Source organism: Camelina sativa, chromosome 2, assembly GCF_030686135.1.
Source record: "Camelina sativa cultivar CO46 ecotype springtype chromosome 2, ASM3068613v1".
Taxonomy (NCBI): domain Eukaryota; kingdom Viridiplantae; phylum Streptophyta; class Magnoliopsida; order Brassicales; family Brassicaceae; genus Camelina; species Camelina sativa.
In genome coordinates, this window is record NC_141881.1 from 18,076,284 (window position 1) to 18,094,993 (window position 18,710).

An 18,710-nucleotide genomic window follows, 5' to 3' on the forward strand; every position below is an offset into this window, starting at 1 on the left:
AGATGAGAACATGTACCATTCGGCTTGTCTTGATAAAATATATAGTTTACATAATATAATTGCAAAAGGTTGAAAGTATCTATCTATATATATAAAGTATAGTTTCCTCACTCCTGGTGCTGCCACCTCAGCATTCTCTCATTGGTTGTAAGCCCATATTTTCAAAATAAGCCCATATATTTTATTCTTTTATGTTAATGTTAAAGCCCATTTAATTTCCCCAATTTTTGTGAGATTGTCCACTAAACCCTTTTGTTTTTCTCCGGCGGAATAAAACTCCTTTTCCCCGATTCCACAACGTACGACGGCGGTGTTGACCTGAAGCGTCCTCCTCTTCTCATTTTTCATCCTGTTCTCCTAATGGAAGCAATAAATGGATTCCCTCTCTTCCATCTTTGAAATAAATGTTCTCCAATCCTACACAAAACCTTTCGCTGTCTTCCTTCTCTTCGATCTCCATTGTAACGTTTTTCTATTAAAGTGACTTCATCCCGTTCAATGCTCAATCTTGCAATTGAAGACCCACTACTCTATCTTTAATTGGTGTAAGTCCTATATAATGTCTTCTGCTCCTATTGATGCTTCATTTTATTGTCTTCGACTCTTTGATTTCTCCTCACTAAAATGGATTCCCCTATCGTTTCATTTGAAAATCTCAAAGCTGGTCGCCTTCACCAACAGATCGTCGGAAGAATGCTTTGTCACTGGCCTGCTCGGAATGTCAAAAAAGGAGGCCAACTCATGGGCATCGACTTCCTACTTATTGATGAGAAGGTTGTTTCTATCTTAACCCAATTATACATTGAACAATACTATGCTGAACGCTCTAGATTTAAGAAACCACTAGCTGACTTTAATAACGAAACAGATTGAGGTTTTGCTTAATCAATTAATAAATTGGTTTTGGTTTTGGTTTATTTAGGGTGTTGTTTAAATTCTGACTTTAAAATTAACCATGGTTACTTCTATATGTGCAGATCAAAGATGGTATGAAGGATGAGGAGGAAGACTCAGACTGTTTAAGGTTTTTTTCGATCATCGACACAATTTAAGTGAATACTGAGGTTTTTGTTTTGTTTGGTTCTGTTTCTCTATATAGATGTAGGAGAGATATACAGTTCACATTATTACGGATGATTATGCATTTTGAGTCTTCGTCACTTTAGAACAGACTCATAGCTTAACGAATCTGTTTTATTAATCTCGAGGAACTCATTTTTTTTATCTCTTGCAGGAACTTCGTCTTAAAACAATGGTAGGGGCTAACCAGCCAGCATACAAAGACATCTTCAATTGCGTTTAACGAAGTCTAAGCAGGTATGAAGCTTTTTCACTTGGATTTTAAGATTTCTACATGTGGGATTTATTGTTTGTACTTAGGCTGCTATTTCACACTTAAAAAACTAATGATGGTGGTTCTTAGAATCGTTGATGTGGTGCAGGTATCCTTTTGGTGTCTTTGCAAGTGAGGACCAGTGGAGGACTTTGTTTGTTTCCATGGTGTTTCTTCTACTCTCATCTGATTCGACGACGTCCAAGTTAAGGTATAAATTCTTAAGGATTTAGGATTTATTAATGGTTGTCACTTTAACAACTACAAAGTAACAATGGTTCTTCTAATTCTTTGTGCAGACCGGTGAGATGGTTTGAAGAATGAAAAAGACTTGGACTTCTTAAGGTTTTGTTTCAATCATCAACAATTGAAAAAATATAAGGTCCCCTTTCATCCGATGGAAAAAAACTCTTCTTGATCTGTAAGTAAACTCAAAATCCTCTCTGCCTTTCTTTTTTTGTTCTGTTTCCCGTTTACTCAACCCATAATAATTTTTTTTTGGGTTATATTCAATGCAGCCCATTGGAAGTTGTCCTAGAATTGTGGACACCACCATCATCAACACTCATGCAGCTGTAATTCAGACTTTGGGGATTCATTGTTTATCTATTTATGGTTTCATTTAAGTTGTTGCTTAAATTCAGACTTGAAAGTTAACGATTTTTCTTCTAATTTTATATGTGCAGATCAGAGATGGCTTGAAGCATGTAGAACACACTCACACACACACACACACACACACACACACACACTCTTCAGTCTCCACTCTTCACCAAATAGAATAAAAGTTTAAGAGAGAGCGACTCTCTCCCCCTCTCTCTCTCTCTTGGTAGTTGATGATTTTGAAAAATGAAGAAGACTCAGAACAGAGGAATGATGATGATGACCCAAACAACAACAACGACATCGATGGTGGTACAATCATCTTCTTGACCGTAAAAATACAATTTTCCTACGATCACTGTATCTTCTCTTCTAACTCTCAGAATCGTTGATGAATTAGCGGGATATGGTGCAAGTGAGGATTGGAGGAGGACGTTGTTTGTTTTACTCTCATCTGATTTGACGACAAGTAAAGGTATTAAGTTCTTGGGAATTTAGGGTTATTTATGGTTTTCACTTAGGCTCTTACAAATTAACGATGGTTCTTGTCAATCTATGTGCAGATTGGGGAGGTGGTTCGGAAGAACAACGTTTCATAAGAAAAAAACTGGTCGGCATGCGTGCTCACAGGTTAACAACATGAAACTGTTTCGATGGTGATTGATTATTTTCGACTCTATTCAATATGTCTTCCTCCTTGTCCACTTCAAATTCTCCATCCAGAGGTGAGTCTAACTTTCTTTAGATTTTTATTCTTTGTTACACAAATTTAGATCGGATAGAGACTGAGATATTTTAAATGGTTTTAGGTGTTACTAGCTTCTTCAGATGGAGATTTAAGGCTCCCTTTGATCCGATGGAAAAATTCTCTTCTTGATCTGTAAGTAATCTCGAACTCCTCTCTCCCTTTTTTTGATTTGTTTCTGTTTCTCTAGATGGAGGGAGGAGATATAAGGTTCAGTTTCTTCGCATTATTACATATGAATGATGCATTTTGAGTCTTCATTACTTTAGAGCAGACTCATAGCTTAAGGAATTTGTTTTATTAATCTATGATTAACTCATTTTTATTTTCTTTTACAGATCTTTAAACAATGGTAATGGCTAAACAGCCAGCAAACAGAGACATCTTCAATTGCTTTAACGAAAGAAGTGTCTAAGCAGGTATGAAGCTTTTTCACTTGGATTTTAAAATTTATACATGTGGGATTTATGGTTTGAACTTAGGCTGTAATTTCAGACTTGACTAGCGATGGTTCTTAGAATTGTTGATGTGGTGCAGGTGTTGTTTTCGTGTCTTTGCAGGTGACGATCAGTGGAGGACTGTGTTTGTTCTACTCTCATCTGATTCGACGACCAGGTTAAGATATAAAGTTCCTGGAGATTTAGGTTTTATTTATTGTTTTCACTTAAATTCTTACAAATTAACAATGGTTCTTTTAATTCTATATGTGCAAATCAAAGATGGTTTGAAGAATGAAAAAGACTCAGACTTCTTAAGGTTTTGTTTCAATCGTCAACACAATCCACAAGTGAAAACTGGGATTTTGGTTTTGCTTGTTGTTGTTTATTTTTCTAGATGGAGGGAGGAGATATATATGGTTCACATTATTACGGATGAATGATGCATTTTTGAGTCTTCATCACTTAATGAATCTTTTTTATTATTCTACGAGGAACTCATTTTTTTTTTCACTTTGCAGGAATTTCATCTTTAAACAATGGCAAGGGATTACCAACCAGCATACGGAGACATCTTCAATTGCTTTAGCGAAAGAAGTGTCAAAAGCAGGTATGCAGCTTTTTTTTCTTGGATTTTAAGATTTATACATTTAGGATTTTATGGTTTAAACTTAGTATGTTATTTCAGACTTAAAAAACTAACAATGGTTCTTAAATCGCTGATGTGGTGCAGGTGTCGTTTTGATGTCTTGGCAAGTGAGGATCAGTGGATGACTTTGTTTGTTTCCATGGTGTTTCTTCTACTCTCATCTGATTTGACGACAAGTAAAGGTATTAAGTTCTTGGGGATTTAGGGTTTATTTATGGGTTTCACTTGGGCTCTTACAAATTAACGATGGTTCTTATCAATCTATGTGCAGATTGGGGAGGTTGATTGGAAGAATAACGTTTCATAAGAAAAAAATTGGTCGGCATGCGTACTGACAGGTCAACAACATGAAACTATTTTTATGGTGATTGATTATATTTGACTCTATCCAATACGTCTTCCTCCTTTTCCACTTCAAATTCTCCATCCAGAGATGAGTCTAATTTTGTTAGAGTTTTCTTCTTTGTTACACAAATTAAGATCGGATAGGGACTGAGATTTTTTTTTTTTTCCGTTTTAGATGTTGCTAGCTTCTCCTGATGGAGTTATAAGGTTCCTTTTCATCCAATGGAAAAATTCTCTTCTTTGATTTGTTCTGTTTAAAGTTTACTAAACTAATAATTATCCTCGAGTTGTGGACACCACTTCTATCAACACTTATGCAATTGTTTAATTCTGACTTTAAAATTAACGGTGGTTTCTTCTATATGTGCAGATCATAGATGGTTTGAAGAATGATGAGGAAGACTCAGACTGTTTAAGGTCTTTTTTCGATCATCGACACAATTTATAAGTGATACTGAGATTTTTGTTTTGTTTGGTTCTGTTTCTCTATATGGATGGAAGAGAGATATATGGTTCACTTTATAACAGACTCATAGCTTAATGAATCTGTTTTATTAATGTACGAGTAACTAATTTTATTTTCTCTTGCAGGAATTTCATCTCTAAACAATGGGAAGGGATAACCAGAGACATATTCAATTGCTTTAACAAAGAGGTATGAAGCTTCTTCACTTGGATTTTTAGATCTATGCTCTTGGGATTTAAGGGTTTGAACTTAGGCTGCTATTTCATACTTAAAAACTATCGATGGTTCATAGAATCGTCGATATGGTGCAGGTGTCGTTTTAGTGTCTTTGCAAGTGAGGATCAGTTGAGGAGTTTGTTTGATTCCATGGTGTTTCTTCTGCTCTCATCTGATATGACGACCAAGTAAAGGTATAAAGTTCTTGGGGATTTAGGGTTATTTATGGTTTTCACGTAGGGTCTTACAAATTAACGATGGTTCTTGTTAATCTATGTGCAGATCGGGGAGATGGTTTGGAAGAATAATGTTTCATAACAAAAACTTGGCCGGCGTGCGTGCTCACAGTTTAACACCATGAAACTGATTCTATTGTGATTGGTGATCTTTGATTCGATACAATACGTCTTTCTCTTTGTCCACAAGTGAATCTAATCTCCTTTATCCCTAATTTTATTCTTTGCTACACAACTTTAGATAAGAGACTGAATTCTAATCTCCTTCCACCATATCTCCTTTATCTCTGATATGATACCAGACTTTTAAGACTTTTAGAAAAAATAAAAGCATTGACAGCCATTTATTTGTCAATTATACTTTTTTTTTTTACTTTTTTTTCTTAAAAGCGTTGTAAGTTACTTTTCTTTTTTACACATTAATTATTCTTTTTTTTCTTTAAGATCCATTTCAATAATAATTATTTTTATTTTCATTATCATCATTTTAATATATTTTAATAATAAAAAGTAACAGCTTCAGTTTTAAAAGTATTTGTTACCAATTTAATTTTAACAGTTAGAGTTTTTACAGTTAAAGCATCTACAGGCAAATTCTCTACAACTAAAATTTTAAAAGTCTTTACAGCCATAAGTAACAGTCGTTACCAATCAGGTAAGTGATATACAACATATATATTGTTGAAAATAATATTTCTTTGTTATATCAATTAACATTATTTGGCAGCACAAAACCATCACCAAAGACAAAGAAGGTAAGAGATGCACACACCTTTAGAAAACTAAAGAGATTCAGAAATACGAGTACCACAATCAGATAACCGTAGCACTAAAATAATATGAAAATGAAAACCGAGCCAACAAAAAAACAACCCGGACTGTATAAAATAACAGCAAGATAAACACGAAAATTAATTTTTCCCAAAATACAACTCACATCAAATCCAAAAAATCACTCAGAACAAATGGAAAAAAAAATTACAACTAAGAACACAAAAAAAAAACTCCAACTTAATTAGGAAATCTAAGGAAGACAACACATTTTCATATAAACGAATTTGCATACCAATTAACACTTATGTTTACCGAAATCAACGGGGGATAACCAAATATCCCCTACAAATGCCAAGCGAGGAGGAAATCAACCAAATACATGAACCCAAAAAAATGGATATATGTAAGGGATGACTGAAAAAATGATTACGAGCATTTCAATACTCAAACTGTCCTTTAGATAGCAAACATTGCTCTTCTCCAATCTGTTCACGAGGACATCAAATTTTGAAAAAGAACTAATCCATTCTCAACTCAATAACATACAAAAATAATCCAATAGACCAACTTTAACTACACAATATTAACTTTTCTCATTATAATTTTCAAAGAAAACATTAAAAAAACACACAAGATAATTTCAATTTTTTAAATAAACAGCAAACTAAATTATACTTACTGCAAAACCTATTTTTTTAAAAAATATCCAACAAAACAATATAAGCACTCAAATCAAATACAAAAACAGACAAAAAAATGAATTTACATAACCAAACAATAATATACACAAAAAGCCGGAAATATACCTTAGTCTAACTACCGCGCGTAGCGCGGGTCGATTGCTAGTTTAATATATGATATAATTTCCAAAAGGTTCATTTTTTCAAATGACTTATATATATATATACTAGGAGTTGTCCCGTGCTACGCACGGGCTTATCTTCATATTTGTTCTATTGGCAATTTTTTTTACTGTTAGATTTTCATCTTTCTGTATTTTGTTTTCTTAATTGGTTTTTTTTATTGATAAAAATGATATTAATTTTTGGGGAAAGAGTATGTATCTTAAGTAATTAAACTACACCCCCTCTTTGGAATGCTTTCTCTCTCTTCTCTCTCTCAAATCTTTTAGAGAGAGAAAGCTTTCGTTCTCATTTTCCGACGAAACTTATCGTTTTCTAACACAATTATACCGTTGTGTGATATATATCTTAGGCTAAGTTACATTGTTTTGACTTTATGAATACGTCGTAGTGTACATGCACGTAGGCTCATGATGTCTCCATACCATAATTAACATTTTAAACTTGTTGAGATAAAACAGAAAATGTTATTACAGCTTACTCAATATGGCAATAGGAAAAAAGCTTAAAGGAGAAAATAAAAGTAACTAAATTTTTTATTTGATTGTTTGGTCATTCCGTAAAGGTTTTCTCCTCCACCTAACCACCTGTCCAGACTACTACTTTACATTTTTGCATAAACTTCAGTTCCTTGTCTGAGATCTTAAATCCTCCATTTTCATTTAACAATGAATTGTGCAATGAGCAAATCATTTACGTGATCTAAAGGAAAAATACTTCAGAGATATTAGAACTTTCCTCGAATCATAACAATAATTTGAGTACGAAATAGAATAAAATCACATGAAATATACATATTAAGGAACCAGCCAGTCAACCATTATAGTAGCAGAATTTGACTGTTTGAAATTAGGATAATTTAGAATTTTATATAAAGAGAAATAAGAGATTGGAATATAAATTTATGACTATACATTGAATTTGATTTTTTGATATAAATGTAAGCTAATTTATTGGGATTTTAAAGGCGATAATGGGATTTAAAAATAAAGTGTGCAATGAGCAAATCATTTACGTGATCTAAAGGAAAAATGCTTCAGAGACATTAGAACTTTCCTCGAATCATAACAATAATTTGAGTAAGAATACAAACACTATACATATTAAGGAACCAGCCAGTTAGCCATTATAGTAGCAGAATTTGGCCGTTTAAAATTTATGGGACAATATAGAATTTTAGATGAAGAGAAATAATAGATTGGAATATAAATTATGACTAAACATTGAAACTGATATTTTGATAGAAGTGTAAGCTAACCTTTCAAAAATGCAAGCCAGTGTTAAATTGAAAGTTGTCTTCGAAGAGTGGTTTTGATCTTTGTTTTCAGATGTTCGAGATGAGGATATTTTGCCAACAACATCTGGTGAGTGGGTAAATGTAGATATAAATCATATACTAAAGAACAAAGTGGAAGCTAGGATACCAGAAATACGAACAAGGCAAAATAGGTTGTTACCTGGAAGCTCCTCACCCTTGTTTAAGCAAGTCTGAAAAAGTAGAGAACCTAAAATAATCAAAACCAATAGAGCATTGTCGTTTTTTAACAGTCTCCAAAGACGTTTTCTCCGTGAAAACAATTCTCCACTTGTGTTTGGTGCGACGATAACGGTTGGAGGATGCGACAACATCAAATCATTGATGCTGTACAATTGGCCTTTAACCAATTGATCTTGATACTTAGGCACACGATTAGGAAGGACTGAAGCTTGTATAGCATAATCCTGAAACAAAGGCAAAATGAATATGTTAAAATTGAGGTAAATCAGGGTCAAGAGGAACAATAATAGAGATAATATACATTTTCATCAGGAAGGAGACATTTTCATCAGGAACAATAAGTAAGATATTGTTTCTTCGAAAGTCTCGAACTTTCCAAATATGGATGACCCGAACAACAATGCTATTAATACCAGTGTTATGTGTTTTGCTGGAGGTTGAATAAAGGGTAGAGTAGGGCGGTATTGTTTTAGTTTTACCCATGCTGTGTGAGAGAGAAGGTTAGTGTCGTCAAAGGTTGTTATTTAATGCAATGGTTGAGGGAGAGTAATCAGGGATTGGAATGAAATGGTAATGACCATGAAATCATAGGTGTTTGGTATTAGTTTCATTACATTATAATTGGGTGGTAAACGTAAAGATGAAAATGAAGGATATACTTCAATGGAATTCTTTAATTACCTTAAAGATTGTAATGAGTAATACAAATAACGTAATCATAATAATGGTTCATATGATTCTAATTGGTAGTGCAGATCTAAACCCCTTTTTAAAAAAATTTAAATTTGATTCCAAACAATTTGAAAACGATTTTGGACAGGATTAATGTTACATACTGTCTTTAATTACCTTAAAGATTGTAATAAGTAATACAAATAATGTAATCATAATAATGTTCATATGATTCTAATTGGTAATGCAGATCTAAACCCCTTTTTTAAAAATTTTAAATTTGATTCCAAACAATTTGAAAACGATTTTGGAGAGGACTAATGTTACATACTGTTCGAAACTTCAAATAGGTGTTCGGGATCTTGACACAAATATTAAACCAGAAATGATTTAGAATTTGGAGGTGGAGTAGGAGAATTAAACCAAAGAAACCCAATGATTATGAGATCTGTGAAGGTACATCAGAGGTGGTAGCTGCTGGGAACGATGGTTGTGAGAAGGTGAGTACAGGTGAATTCGACATCGTTTGGTTCATATACTCCTGATGGTGTAAGGGCTGTCAATTATATTTGTTGGGCTTGTAATTGGTCTTATTTTGTCAAGCCTAATATGAAAATTTAAAAACAATGGCCTTTAAAACTAAGAAAGGACATGTGTCAGTTATATAATAAGCCAGGTGTCATGTTCTAATTAGAAGTTGAGAAAAATCTTCTCTTATTATATAAGATATCATTATTAACTGAGAAGCGTTTCTACCTATTGGATTAAAATAAAGATCAAAGGAAATTCATCATGAAGAAGAATGCTATTGGATACAGTAAAATTGTATAAATAATTACTTGGCTGCAAATACAATATTAAACTTTAATGTTTAATTTTTTTGTTCTTTCCAGAAAATGGTTTTCTATTAATGCATTAGAAAATAAAATACAAAAACACTTTATGGCCCAGATTTTTCAAAGAAAAACACTGTACATATTTAAAACCTAATCTTAATTATCCATCCCATTACAAAGAAGACAGAGATGAAAGAAGCCCATAGTTGGGACTTGGAATTGATGCGAATCAGTACCAACTGATTTTTCCGAATACATGCAGACTACGTTACAATAGAATCAGAAGAAAATACGTAAAAGCAAAACATTTAGAACCTTGCAAGCGGTTTTTATTAAAGAATAAAGACGAGGATTTATATATAATAATAATAATAATAAAGCATTTAACAATAGGTCAATTTAACAAATATAATGAACCACATAAAATGACTTAAGTAGCTTTCGTGCTAATGCTACTTTTCAAAGCATGATTTAAAAAAAATCAAAGACCAAAATTATAAATCATAAAATTAGTTCTTCAAGATTCTTTGTTAATAAAACTTTTGAAAATGATGGTATCTTTTTATTTATTTATTTGTAATATCAAATATTGAAACTGGAAGCGCAAGCTTAAAAACGGAAGTGTAAACTTCCAAAACAGATTTTTTGAAATGTCACAGAAATAAAATTCCCAAAGCTTTTGAAAGCTTCCGATTCCAAAGCGTGAAGCGGAGCTCCAAAATTAAGCTTCCGAACTAATGCTCATTTTCCTCGAAGAAAGTCTAGGCCTCTAGGGTTTCCCTTATGTAGCAGAGGTTTAGTGTTATGGTCTAGTGGTCGTAGCGAACCACATATGAAGAAAATGTAATATTTAGTTAAATGTTAAATCAATTTCAGAATTTTCTTTTTTATATTGTTAAATCGTGGGAGTTCCGGAGCCGGTCTTTAGTATATTCTGATTTAATTAATGCTTCTACGTCCCATAGAGAAATTAAATTTGAGACACACAATGGAGTCAACCCCATTGTACTACAACTTGGTCACCACTCCTTTGATATTTTTTCTATATATTTAGTTTGGTACTTTTAGAAATAATAGAAATTGTCTTGCAAATAGTATGGGAGAAAAATCTGTCTTTGGAATGTACACGAAGACGAGTTTCGCTTTGCTTTGGAACTAATTAAATGATAACATTTCGAAAGAGAAAAAAGGAGGAAAGAAGCGATTCCTATATATACGATTACTATAGCTAGGTAGAAAAATTTGCATGTTACAATATTACAATATTTGGTGTAACATATGGTATCGCCTTTACAAGATATACTCAATATTAATTGGCCACATATCTTGATCCACTATATATTTTAGTTTCTATGTAAGAGAATGTAAATCAAGAATTTACAGAGCAAGTAAATTGAACATTAATAACATGTAATAAATTATTTTCGTTCATTACCATTTGTGAAGCAGATGAATAAGGCAATAATGGTAGGTAGGGTTTATCTTATATTCGTGCAAGATATATATAAATAGCCATAGCCACGATTCACAAACAAAACAAAGGTTAAACAAAAATCTGAATACTTAAGAGAGATGGCTTCTTCTTCCTATTGTTTTGCCTTCGTTTCTGTAGCACTTCTGTTACAACTTGTCTTAGGCTCTGCTTTGGCCTCAAATTCCACAAAATACATCGACGAGATATGCGAGCATGTCAGCAACAAAACCTTCTGCGTTGAAACTTTGAAAGCCTATCCTCCGGCGGTTTCTGCGACCGGCAAGGTACTAATATCTAGTACACAACTATATATTTTAATTCCTTTCACCATTGCATTAATTTTCTTCTAAATTTCAAAAGTTAAAAGAAAAAATTTAATATTATATTTTCGAAGTTTAAGTTTTTAATTTTTTCTTTGTCATATATGTTGGAAACAAATCTAAGTATTTTACTAGCTGTCATTAAATCTATGTTTTTTTGTATGATTGCGATTATGTTCACGTCGCATTCTCAATAATTGACACTTATATTACTTTTTTTTTTTTTTTTTTTTTTTCTAATCTGTAGCTACGGCCGTGTTCCGCCTCGGCACATCCTACGCCATAAAATCAGCTAGTTTCATTGAAAATGCGGCAAAGTATAACCCGAACATGAAGAAGCAGTTCAAGGCGTGTCAAGATGCCTACTTGACCGTTGTAAATTCTCTCAAGATCGTTTCCTCGGAACTCAAGGAATCGCCGGAAACTGCAAACTATGATGTCATGGTTTGTACCGACAGCACGAGGATGGTGAAGGATTTGGTTGGGAATAATACACATGTGATAGCCAAGAAAGTCATGGCGATGACATTCAAGATGGAGAACCTTCTGGACATTGCCGTTGGAGCCACCGAAGCTCTTGGTGGGTGAAGAAGACGATGAGAACACATACCGTCGTTTAATTTTCCATATTTGGTTTACTTTTGTTATAGATTGTTTTATTGGTTAAATTTTTCTGGAAGATTGGAATGCAATATTTTTTTACTTTATATGATCAATACATTTCGTTATGGATATGTAACTTTATCAATTTATGATATAATATTCTAATTACAGCATGCACTATCTAGTTTAAATCAATATGTTTCCCAAAAAATATTGCATGTCATCGTTTTCTGATTTTCTTTAATTATTTGTAACCTTGTCGAAAAGAAAAAGAGATGTCAGTATCTCTATTCCTAAAATAACGTGAATTTGTCTAGCTAGTATAAGCAATTAATTGCAACCCCCGAGAAGATGTTTTCTTGAATTAGTTAATATTTTGAGACAATGGAAATAACTTCTATTAGAATGGATTTAAATATTCTTCTTGAAATAATTTGTTAATAACATGCATTATACGGTATAAGCAGAAAAGTAATGTAGTAACATTGACACTATCACAAACCATTAATGAATAATGATGCTATATCATATTTATAAATTCATAGCTTTAATCTAAAAATTTTGTAACTATTTTTTTTTACAATTCTTCTATTACCAAAACCCAACAAATATAATTTTAAACCAAGGGGAGTAATCTAAAAAAATCCGTGGTAGAAAATAGAGGGGAATATGTCAAGAACTCCTCTTGAAAAGCTCTATACTCTTTGGGCAATGGGGTCCTTAAGGAGGAGGCCCAAATAATTTCTCTACCCATTAGTTTCTAACCCAAATAATCACACAAATTATATACTTACGTATTAACAAAATTAATTTAAATGTGTATTTTAGGACATAGTTTTGTGGTTTGTGCGAAAGTTATTTCCATATATAAATGAGCTAAGCCTCCAAAGAGTGACCACATTCGGAAAAATAATAGTAATGTTATTTGTCGCTCCTCAAGGTGGCAAACCAAGGAGAACAAGAAGAGTCCAGGGCCACTGAGCCTGTGGTTGATGACGTCTACAATTTTGAAGACGACCCTGTGGTTGATAGGTTCAATAGGTTTGGCACGGAGATGTCTGCCATGGTCTCCGCCTTGACACAGGTTGTTTCTGGTCGCTCTCAGACTGAGGCTGAAAGGGCACACTCTTCTTCCTCTTCGGCTGGAGATAAGAGAGGATGGCTTGGAATCGATTCTTCTCCTATTCCCTCATCATTCGCTCCGGTAGACTCTTCACTTGGTCCGATCGGTGAGTCTACGTGTTATATTTTCATGAACCGTTCTTAATTAACATCTCAAATACAATTTTTATTTGGTTAGATGTTTCTCTTTGACGTTTGTCAACTTGAAAGCATAAAAAACAATCGCTGTTCTGTACAGAAGAATTCACAAGCAAGGCATTACCAGACGAAATAGGGGGAAAAAGAAGGAGATACAGGGGAGTAAGGCAGAGACCATGGGGAAAATGGGCGGCTGAGATACGCGATCCACATAAAGCCGCTAGGGTATGGCTTGGGACGTTTGATACAGCGGAGGCCGCTGCTAGAGCCTATGACGAGGCTGCACTCAGGTTCCGTGGAAGTAAGGCAAAGCTTAATTTCCCCGAGGATGTAAGGCTTCTTCTTCCTCCTCCTCCTCCTCTTCCCTTACCCGCTGACACGGTGGCGAATAAAGCAGAAGAGGATCTTATGAATTATTGGAGTTATTCAAAGTTGTTGCAAAGTTCAGGCCAACGGTCTTTTATTGGGCATGGACAAGAAGAGAGTAGCAACATATTAGAACATTCACCGATGGAACGACCTCTGCCTCCTTCAAGTTCTGGTCAAAGTTCCTCTGATGTTTCTGGACCTTCCTCTACCTAATACATTTTTATGTTATAGTAAAAATTATTAATAACGGTCTAAAAAACATTTAAATACATAGCTACAAGAAAAGGATTTTTCTTGTCTTTATACAATGTTAAGTGCGAAACAATATATATACCCTGTTATTTCAACTAAGCTCTCTATGTTTGAGTTCAGTGTAGAATCTTTCTTAATCATCAAAAATATTAGTTCCTCCGTAATAGTTTTTAGTATCTCACTACTTACGTCAATCGGTCAAATGCTCACTTGATGTCATCCCGGAATTTCTCAAATCGATTTTATATTGGTTAAATCACTTAAAATATGTCCTCTACACGATTAGTATCGAAACGGTTCTGTATTGTGACCCGAATAGTATTTGTCGGAAAGAAAAATAAAACAACTTGAAAAACAAGCAGAGTTAGGCCAGTGACAAAAGTTAGGCAAGATGCAGCATAGGAGTAAGCAATAGGTTAGCTCCATGTCACGTACATGATCCATTTTAAGCTAAATTGACAAATTCCTTTCCATGATTCTTGTCTTGGACCATAATTCATTTAATTTTACAGCTTTTTTTTGAAATTATATTCATGATTCAGATGAATGTCAAAGAGAAATTAAAAAGGTTAGGTCGTCGAGAAGACGTAACTCAACTTATGCACTCTCTAATTTTAAATCAATACCTTTATTATAACTGATTTCTTGAGAATATTTATTTATTTTATTGTTTTTTGGTTAAAATCTTGAGAATATTTTTAGCAGAAAAAAATAAATCATGCAGGCAAGATAGAATCACATATATAGAGTAAAGCCATGCATGCGCATGCAACTTATTCTACCGATGACTTACCCAAACGTTTTGGCAGCAAACTATGCTCCTTGGTTGGTTTTTTCCTCTAAGGACGCATCATTCTTTTTATTATTCTGGCTTATAACAGAGACACCTACACAACTTTCTTTCTTTTTGAATCCCAAATCTTGCATCAGAAAACATAATCTGTTATCTTCTCGGATTTGCATTTATTTTAGATTTACATTTGTTTCCTAGAAGTATATTTTAGCACGAAATAAAATAAAAGAGATCGCATAATCGATGCATATATATAATATATCAGCTTGTGTTTGTAAATTAAATGACACAAAAATAAATTCTAGTGAGGTAAAACAAAAGAGGGTAAGCAATTGGAGAGCATAAAACAACAAACTTGACATAATACAAAACAATTTACTTAATCACATGAAACAAGTGTGGACTATTCGAGCCTGATTTTAAATCTACGTACGTCACTAATTTTTTTGTGAGAAAATATAGATTGATCAACCAAAAAGTTCTAGAAGTGTGGATGGTGTTAACACTATAATCTTATATTGTATAGTTTCTATATTAATAGTGTAGTGTTGGTGTATTAAGTTTCTTTTAGCTTAATACACTTAATATATAACTGAGATGTAAGATACTATTTCCAATTAATGAGAAATTAGATTTTTTCCTTCCCTCTCTCTAACTGTTAACATGGATCAGAGCAAGAATGTTAGTGAGAGAAAAATTTCTTTCGCTTTGTTGATTTCGATAGATTCATCATCAGATCTTCGAATTCATCTTCAGTTTCTCATTCGATCGTTTTTATCTCTTTGGGTTAATCATTTCGGAGCTCAATTCTAGCTCGTTTTCTTGTTTTCCGTTACGCGATGAGTGCGTCTTTTGATCAAATCACTTCAATCTTTGTTGTTCAGCTTTTCTTGGCGATTGCGGTGTTTGTCTACATACTCGTCGTCTTCGTTTGTGTTCTTGAAGCTCACTTTTCCAATTAAGGTGGATTCAGTTTTGATTCTCTGATTTGGCTACCGGATCTTTCATTTTCTTTTTAGCTATGGCGAATCCAAAATCTGACTCAGTGTCCGATTTAACTCAACAGACTGATCAGTATAACAATCCTTATTTTCTTCATGGCATTGTTCATGCTGGATTAGTCTTGGTTTCTGATCGATTGACAACAGGTGCTGAGTTTCATTCATGGCGACGATCCATGCGAATGGCACTTAATGTTAGGAATAAGCTAGGATTCATCGACGGTACGATCTCTAAACCATCCTCTGATCACCATGATTTTGGATCTTGGTCCCGATGCAATGATATGGTGTCTACTTGGTTGATGAACTCTGTATCGAAGAAGATAGGTCAGAGTCTTTTGTTTATTCCAACCGTAGAAGGTATATGGAAAGATATTATATCTAGGTTCAAACAGGATGATGCTCCAAGAGTTTATGAGATTGAGCAGAAACTTAGCTCTATTCAACAGGGAGCAATGGACGTAACTGCTTATTACACTGAGCTAGTGACTCTTTGGGAAGAGCTCAAGAATTATGTTGAGCTTCCTGTTTGTACCTGTGGCAAATATAAATGTAGTGCAGCAGTCTTATGGGAAAAATTGCAGCAGAGAAGTCGAGTGACTAAGTTCTTGATGGGTTTGAATGACTCTTATGAAGCTACTCGCAGGCACATCTTGATGATCTCGCCAATGCCGTCTATTGAGCATGCTTTCCACATGGTGACACAGGATGAGAGGCAGAAGAATATTGTTAAACCTTCTTGCTCTGAGGGTGTTGTGTTTCAAGCCTCTGGTCCACCTCCTGCTCTTTTATCTGATACATCTTCTTATAAGCCTCCCTCTTGGCTATACTCCGGCTTCGGGTGCTTTACCACCTAACCCTGTTTGTCGACTGAAGAATGGATTGAAACAAGCTTCTCGACAATGGTATAAGTGTTTCTCTTATGTTCTCTTGAACAATGGCTTTACTCAGGCTTCTTCTGAGAATACTTTATTTGTCAAAATGACTGATTCTTCTTTCATAGCACTTTTAGTCTTTGTAGATGACATCATGATTGCAAGTAATAGTGATGCAGAGGTCCTCTCTGTTAAGGCGATACTCGCACAGGCTTTCAAAATCAAGGATTTAGGACAGGCAAGATTCTTTTTAGGGCTCGAGATAGCTCGAAATTCTGCTGGAATATCTGTCAGCCAGCGAAAGTATTGCTTGAATCTCCTCAGTGACACTGGTTATTTGGGTTGCAAGCCTAAGAATGTTCCCATGGATCCCACTAAGGCGTTATTCAAAGACACTAGTGTTCTTCTTCCTGAAGCTGAGATTAGTTCGTACAGAGCATTGATTGGACGTCTCTTGTACTTAACCATCGCTCGACCAGATATCACTTTTGCAGTTAACAAGCTAAGCCAGTATCTCTCCAGTCCTACGGATGCACATTTACATGCTGCTCAACATGTTCTCAAATATCTCAAAGAGAATCTAGGACAAGATTTGTTTTACTGTGCTCATGATGATCTTGGTTTGACTGCATTCTCTGATGCAGACTGGGGTACTTGTCTCGATACTCGACGCTCTGTCACAGGCATGTGCACTTTCTTAGGCTCTTCACTCATTACTTGGAAGTCTAAGAAGTAGAAGATTGTTAGTAGCAGCATTACAGAGTCAGAGTACAGGGCAATGGCTATAGCTTCGAATGAGTTAGTCTGGTTAACACAGCTATTGCAGGCTTTTCATTTTTCGATACGTGGACCAGCTAGGCTCTATTGTGATAATAAGTCTGCCACTCACATTGCGAACAATCCGGTCTTCCACGAACGCATTAAACATATGGAGATTGATTTGCATCGTACGAGGAATCGGGTGCTTGCTGGTGTTCAACAAGTGCAACACGTTTCGACTGGGAACCAACTTGCGGATATCCTCACCAAACCTCTGCAGGCTGGTCCTTTTCACTCTCTTCTTGACAGAATGTCTGTTTCAAGTCTTTTCCTTCCATCATCAGATTCCAGTTCAAAGACTTGAGGAGGGGGTGTTAACACTATAATCTTATATTGTATAGTTTCTATATTAATAGTGTAGTACTGTTGGTGTATTAAGTTTCTTTTAGCTTAATACACTTAGTATATAACTGAGATGTAAGATACTACTTCCAATTAATGAGAAATTATATTCTTTCCTTCTCTCTCTAGATGTAAGATACTACTTCCAATTAATGGTTATAAGTCACGGCAAACGAGATCTTGATGGCAGAAGGGGTGAAAGTGAAACTAGTAATTATCAATATTTCTCTCCTTCTATTCTTTAGTCATTTTAGTTGTATGCCTCGTTACCACACTGCTTTCAAAATTATATGACCAAAGTGAAAGAAAAAAAAAAGAGTGGTGAAACGATCTTTAAACACTTTCTCATTCGCGGTAAGAGAACAAAAAGAAAAAGAAGTGACAAAAACACACTCACTCATAGAAAGAGGGACATAGGAGACTAGGAGTATAGGACAACCATGGAACATGTGTCGTGGTCCTCGGGGACTGTTGAGAACGGTTGGATCCCATTATCAGCTTGACGTGCCGTTATTCTCTTCTCTTTGTTAGCATAGCAATGATCAGACTTACAAGATAGACAATGCATGTAACTTTATGAAAATTATACTCCAAAAATATTTTTTAAATTGTATTCGAGAAGTTAGAAAATCAAACATGCACATTAGTTCTATATCAAAAACTCTTTTACGCAAGTTTTGACAAGCTTCGAGTGAAGTTTACAAAAGATAGACAATCGCGGTTAGTAAAGGAGATATATAAGGGTTATAAATATTCGTATTGACAGCATTTTGATTATAAACTACCAAAAATCTATGTATAATTTATATGAAAATAGGATGAAAAACTTTAATAAAAAGTACGACCATAAGAATTCTTTTTTTTTTCAGAGATCTTTTACTGTCGAAACTATAATTGGTTTTGTTATTTTCAGTTTCATATTTCTTAGT

The 18,710-nt window shown here is 34.3% G+C and overlaps 4 protein-coding genes across 16 annotated transcripts; all 4 read left to right on the forward strand.

Moving 5' to 3' along the window:
- The first annotated feature begins 213 nt into the window (after positions 1–213).
- On the forward strand, positions 214–5,385 carry LOC104724672 (uncharacterized). Of its 12 annotated transcripts, none has more exons than XM_087485182.1 (21): positions 223–545; positions 662–774; positions 978–1,024; positions 1,235–1,317; positions 1,424–1,544; positions 1,633–1,754; positions 1,852–1,908; positions 2,020–2,248; positions 2,337–2,411; positions 2,500–2,661; positions 2,746–2,816; positions 3,020–3,033; positions 3,242–3,296; positions 3,640–3,728; positions 3,852–3,949; positions 4,039–4,131; positions 4,288–4,319; positions 4,483–4,529; positions 4,704–4,767; positions 4,871–4,988; positions 5,077–5,385. In XM_087485182.1, the coding sequence occupies exons 10-15, from the start codon at positions 2,590–2,592 to the stop codon at positions 3,890–3,892; spliced, it is 342 nt and encodes a 113-aa protein (XP_087341308.1). In that variant the 5' UTR covers positions 223–545; positions 662–774; positions 978–1,024; positions 1,235–1,317; positions 1,424–1,544; positions 1,633–1,754; positions 1,852–1,908; positions 2,020–2,248; positions 2,337–2,411; positions 2,500–2,589; the 3' UTR covers positions 3,893–3,949; positions 4,039–4,131; positions 4,288–4,319; positions 4,483–4,529; positions 4,704–4,767; positions 4,871–4,988; positions 5,077–5,385. The 12 variants fall into 12 exon arrangements, with proteins under 12 accessions (XP_087341271.1, XP_087341308.1, XP_087341266.1 ...); XM_087485140.1 differs by having other exon boundaries at positions 4,039–4,105; XM_087485212.1 differs by having other exon boundaries at positions 4,039–4,105; positions 4,890–4,988.
- A 5,827-nt stretch (positions 5,386–11,212) lies between these two features.
- LOC147948807 (uncharacterized) lies at positions 11,213–12,183 on the forward strand. The gene is made up of 2 exons (XM_087477332.1): positions 11,213–11,444; positions 11,715–12,183. The coding sequence occupies exons 1-2, from the start codon at positions 11,246–11,248 to the stop codon at positions 12,053–12,055; spliced, it is 540 nt and encodes a 179-aa protein (XP_087333458.1). The 5' UTR covers positions 11,213–11,245; the 3' UTR covers positions 12,056–12,183.
- A 649-nt stretch (positions 12,184–12,832) lies between these two features.
- Positions 12,833–14,050, forward strand: LOC104724687 (ethylene-responsive transcription factor ERF110-like). 2 transcript variants are annotated; one of them, XM_010443229.3, is made up of 2 exons: positions 12,833–13,299; positions 13,431–14,050. In XM_010443229.3, exons 1-2 carry the CDS (start codon positions 13,125–13,127, stop codon positions 13,910–13,912), a joined length of 657 nt encoding a protein of 218 aa, XP_010441531.3. In that variant the 5' UTR covers positions 12,833–13,124; the 3' UTR covers positions 13,913–14,050. The 2 variants fall into 2 exon arrangements, with proteins under 2 accessions (XP_010441531.3, XP_087341344.1); XM_087485218.1 differs by having other exon boundaries at positions 12,910–13,299; positions 13,434–14,050.
- Positions 14,051–15,765: 1,715 nt separating this feature from the next.
- On the forward strand, positions 15,766–16,602 carry LOC147948808 (uncharacterized). The gene has a single exon (XM_087468650.1). The coding sequence runs from the start codon at positions 15,766–15,768 to the stop codon at positions 16,600–16,602; it is 837 nt and encodes a 278-aa protein (XP_087324776.1).
- The last annotated feature ends 2,108 nt before the right edge of the window (positions 16,603–18,710 follow it).

Excerpts from the sequence above, each read along its gene's own strand:
- LOC104724672 (XM_087485145.1), top strand. The coding sequence starts at position 2,590 with ATGGTGATTGATTATTTTCGACTCTATTCAATATGTCTTCCTCCTTGT. Across the intron at positions 2,662-2,745 it reads TTCAAATTCTCCATCCAGAG|GTGTTACTAGCTTCTTCAGA; the intron begins GTGAGTCTAACT and ends AAATGGTTTTAG. Across the intron at positions 3,729-3,851 it reads GAAAGAAGTGTCAAAAGCAG|GTGTCGTTTTGATGTCTTGG; the intron begins GTATGCAGCTTT and ends GATGTGGTGCAG.
- LOC147948808 (XM_087468650.1), top strand. The coding sequence starts at position 15,766 with ATGGCGAATCCAAAATCTGACTCAGTGTCCGATTTAACTCAACAGACT.
- LOC147948807 (XM_087477332.1), top strand. The coding sequence starts at position 11,246 with ATGGCTTCTTCTTCCTATTGTTTTGCCTTCGTTTCTGTAGCACTTCTG. Across the intron at positions 11,445-11,714 it reads CGGCAAGGTACTAATATCTA|CTACGGCCGTGTTCCGCCTC; the intron begins GTACACAACTAT and ends TCTAATCTGTAG.
- LOC104724687 (XM_010443229.3), top strand. The coding sequence starts at position 13,125 with ATGTCTGCCATGGTCTCCGCCTTGACACAGGTTGTTTCTGGTCGCTCT. Across the intron at positions 13,300-13,430 it reads CTCTTCACTTGGTCCGATCG|AAGAATTCACAAGCAAGGCA; the intron begins GTGAGTCTACGT and ends TGTTCTGTACAG.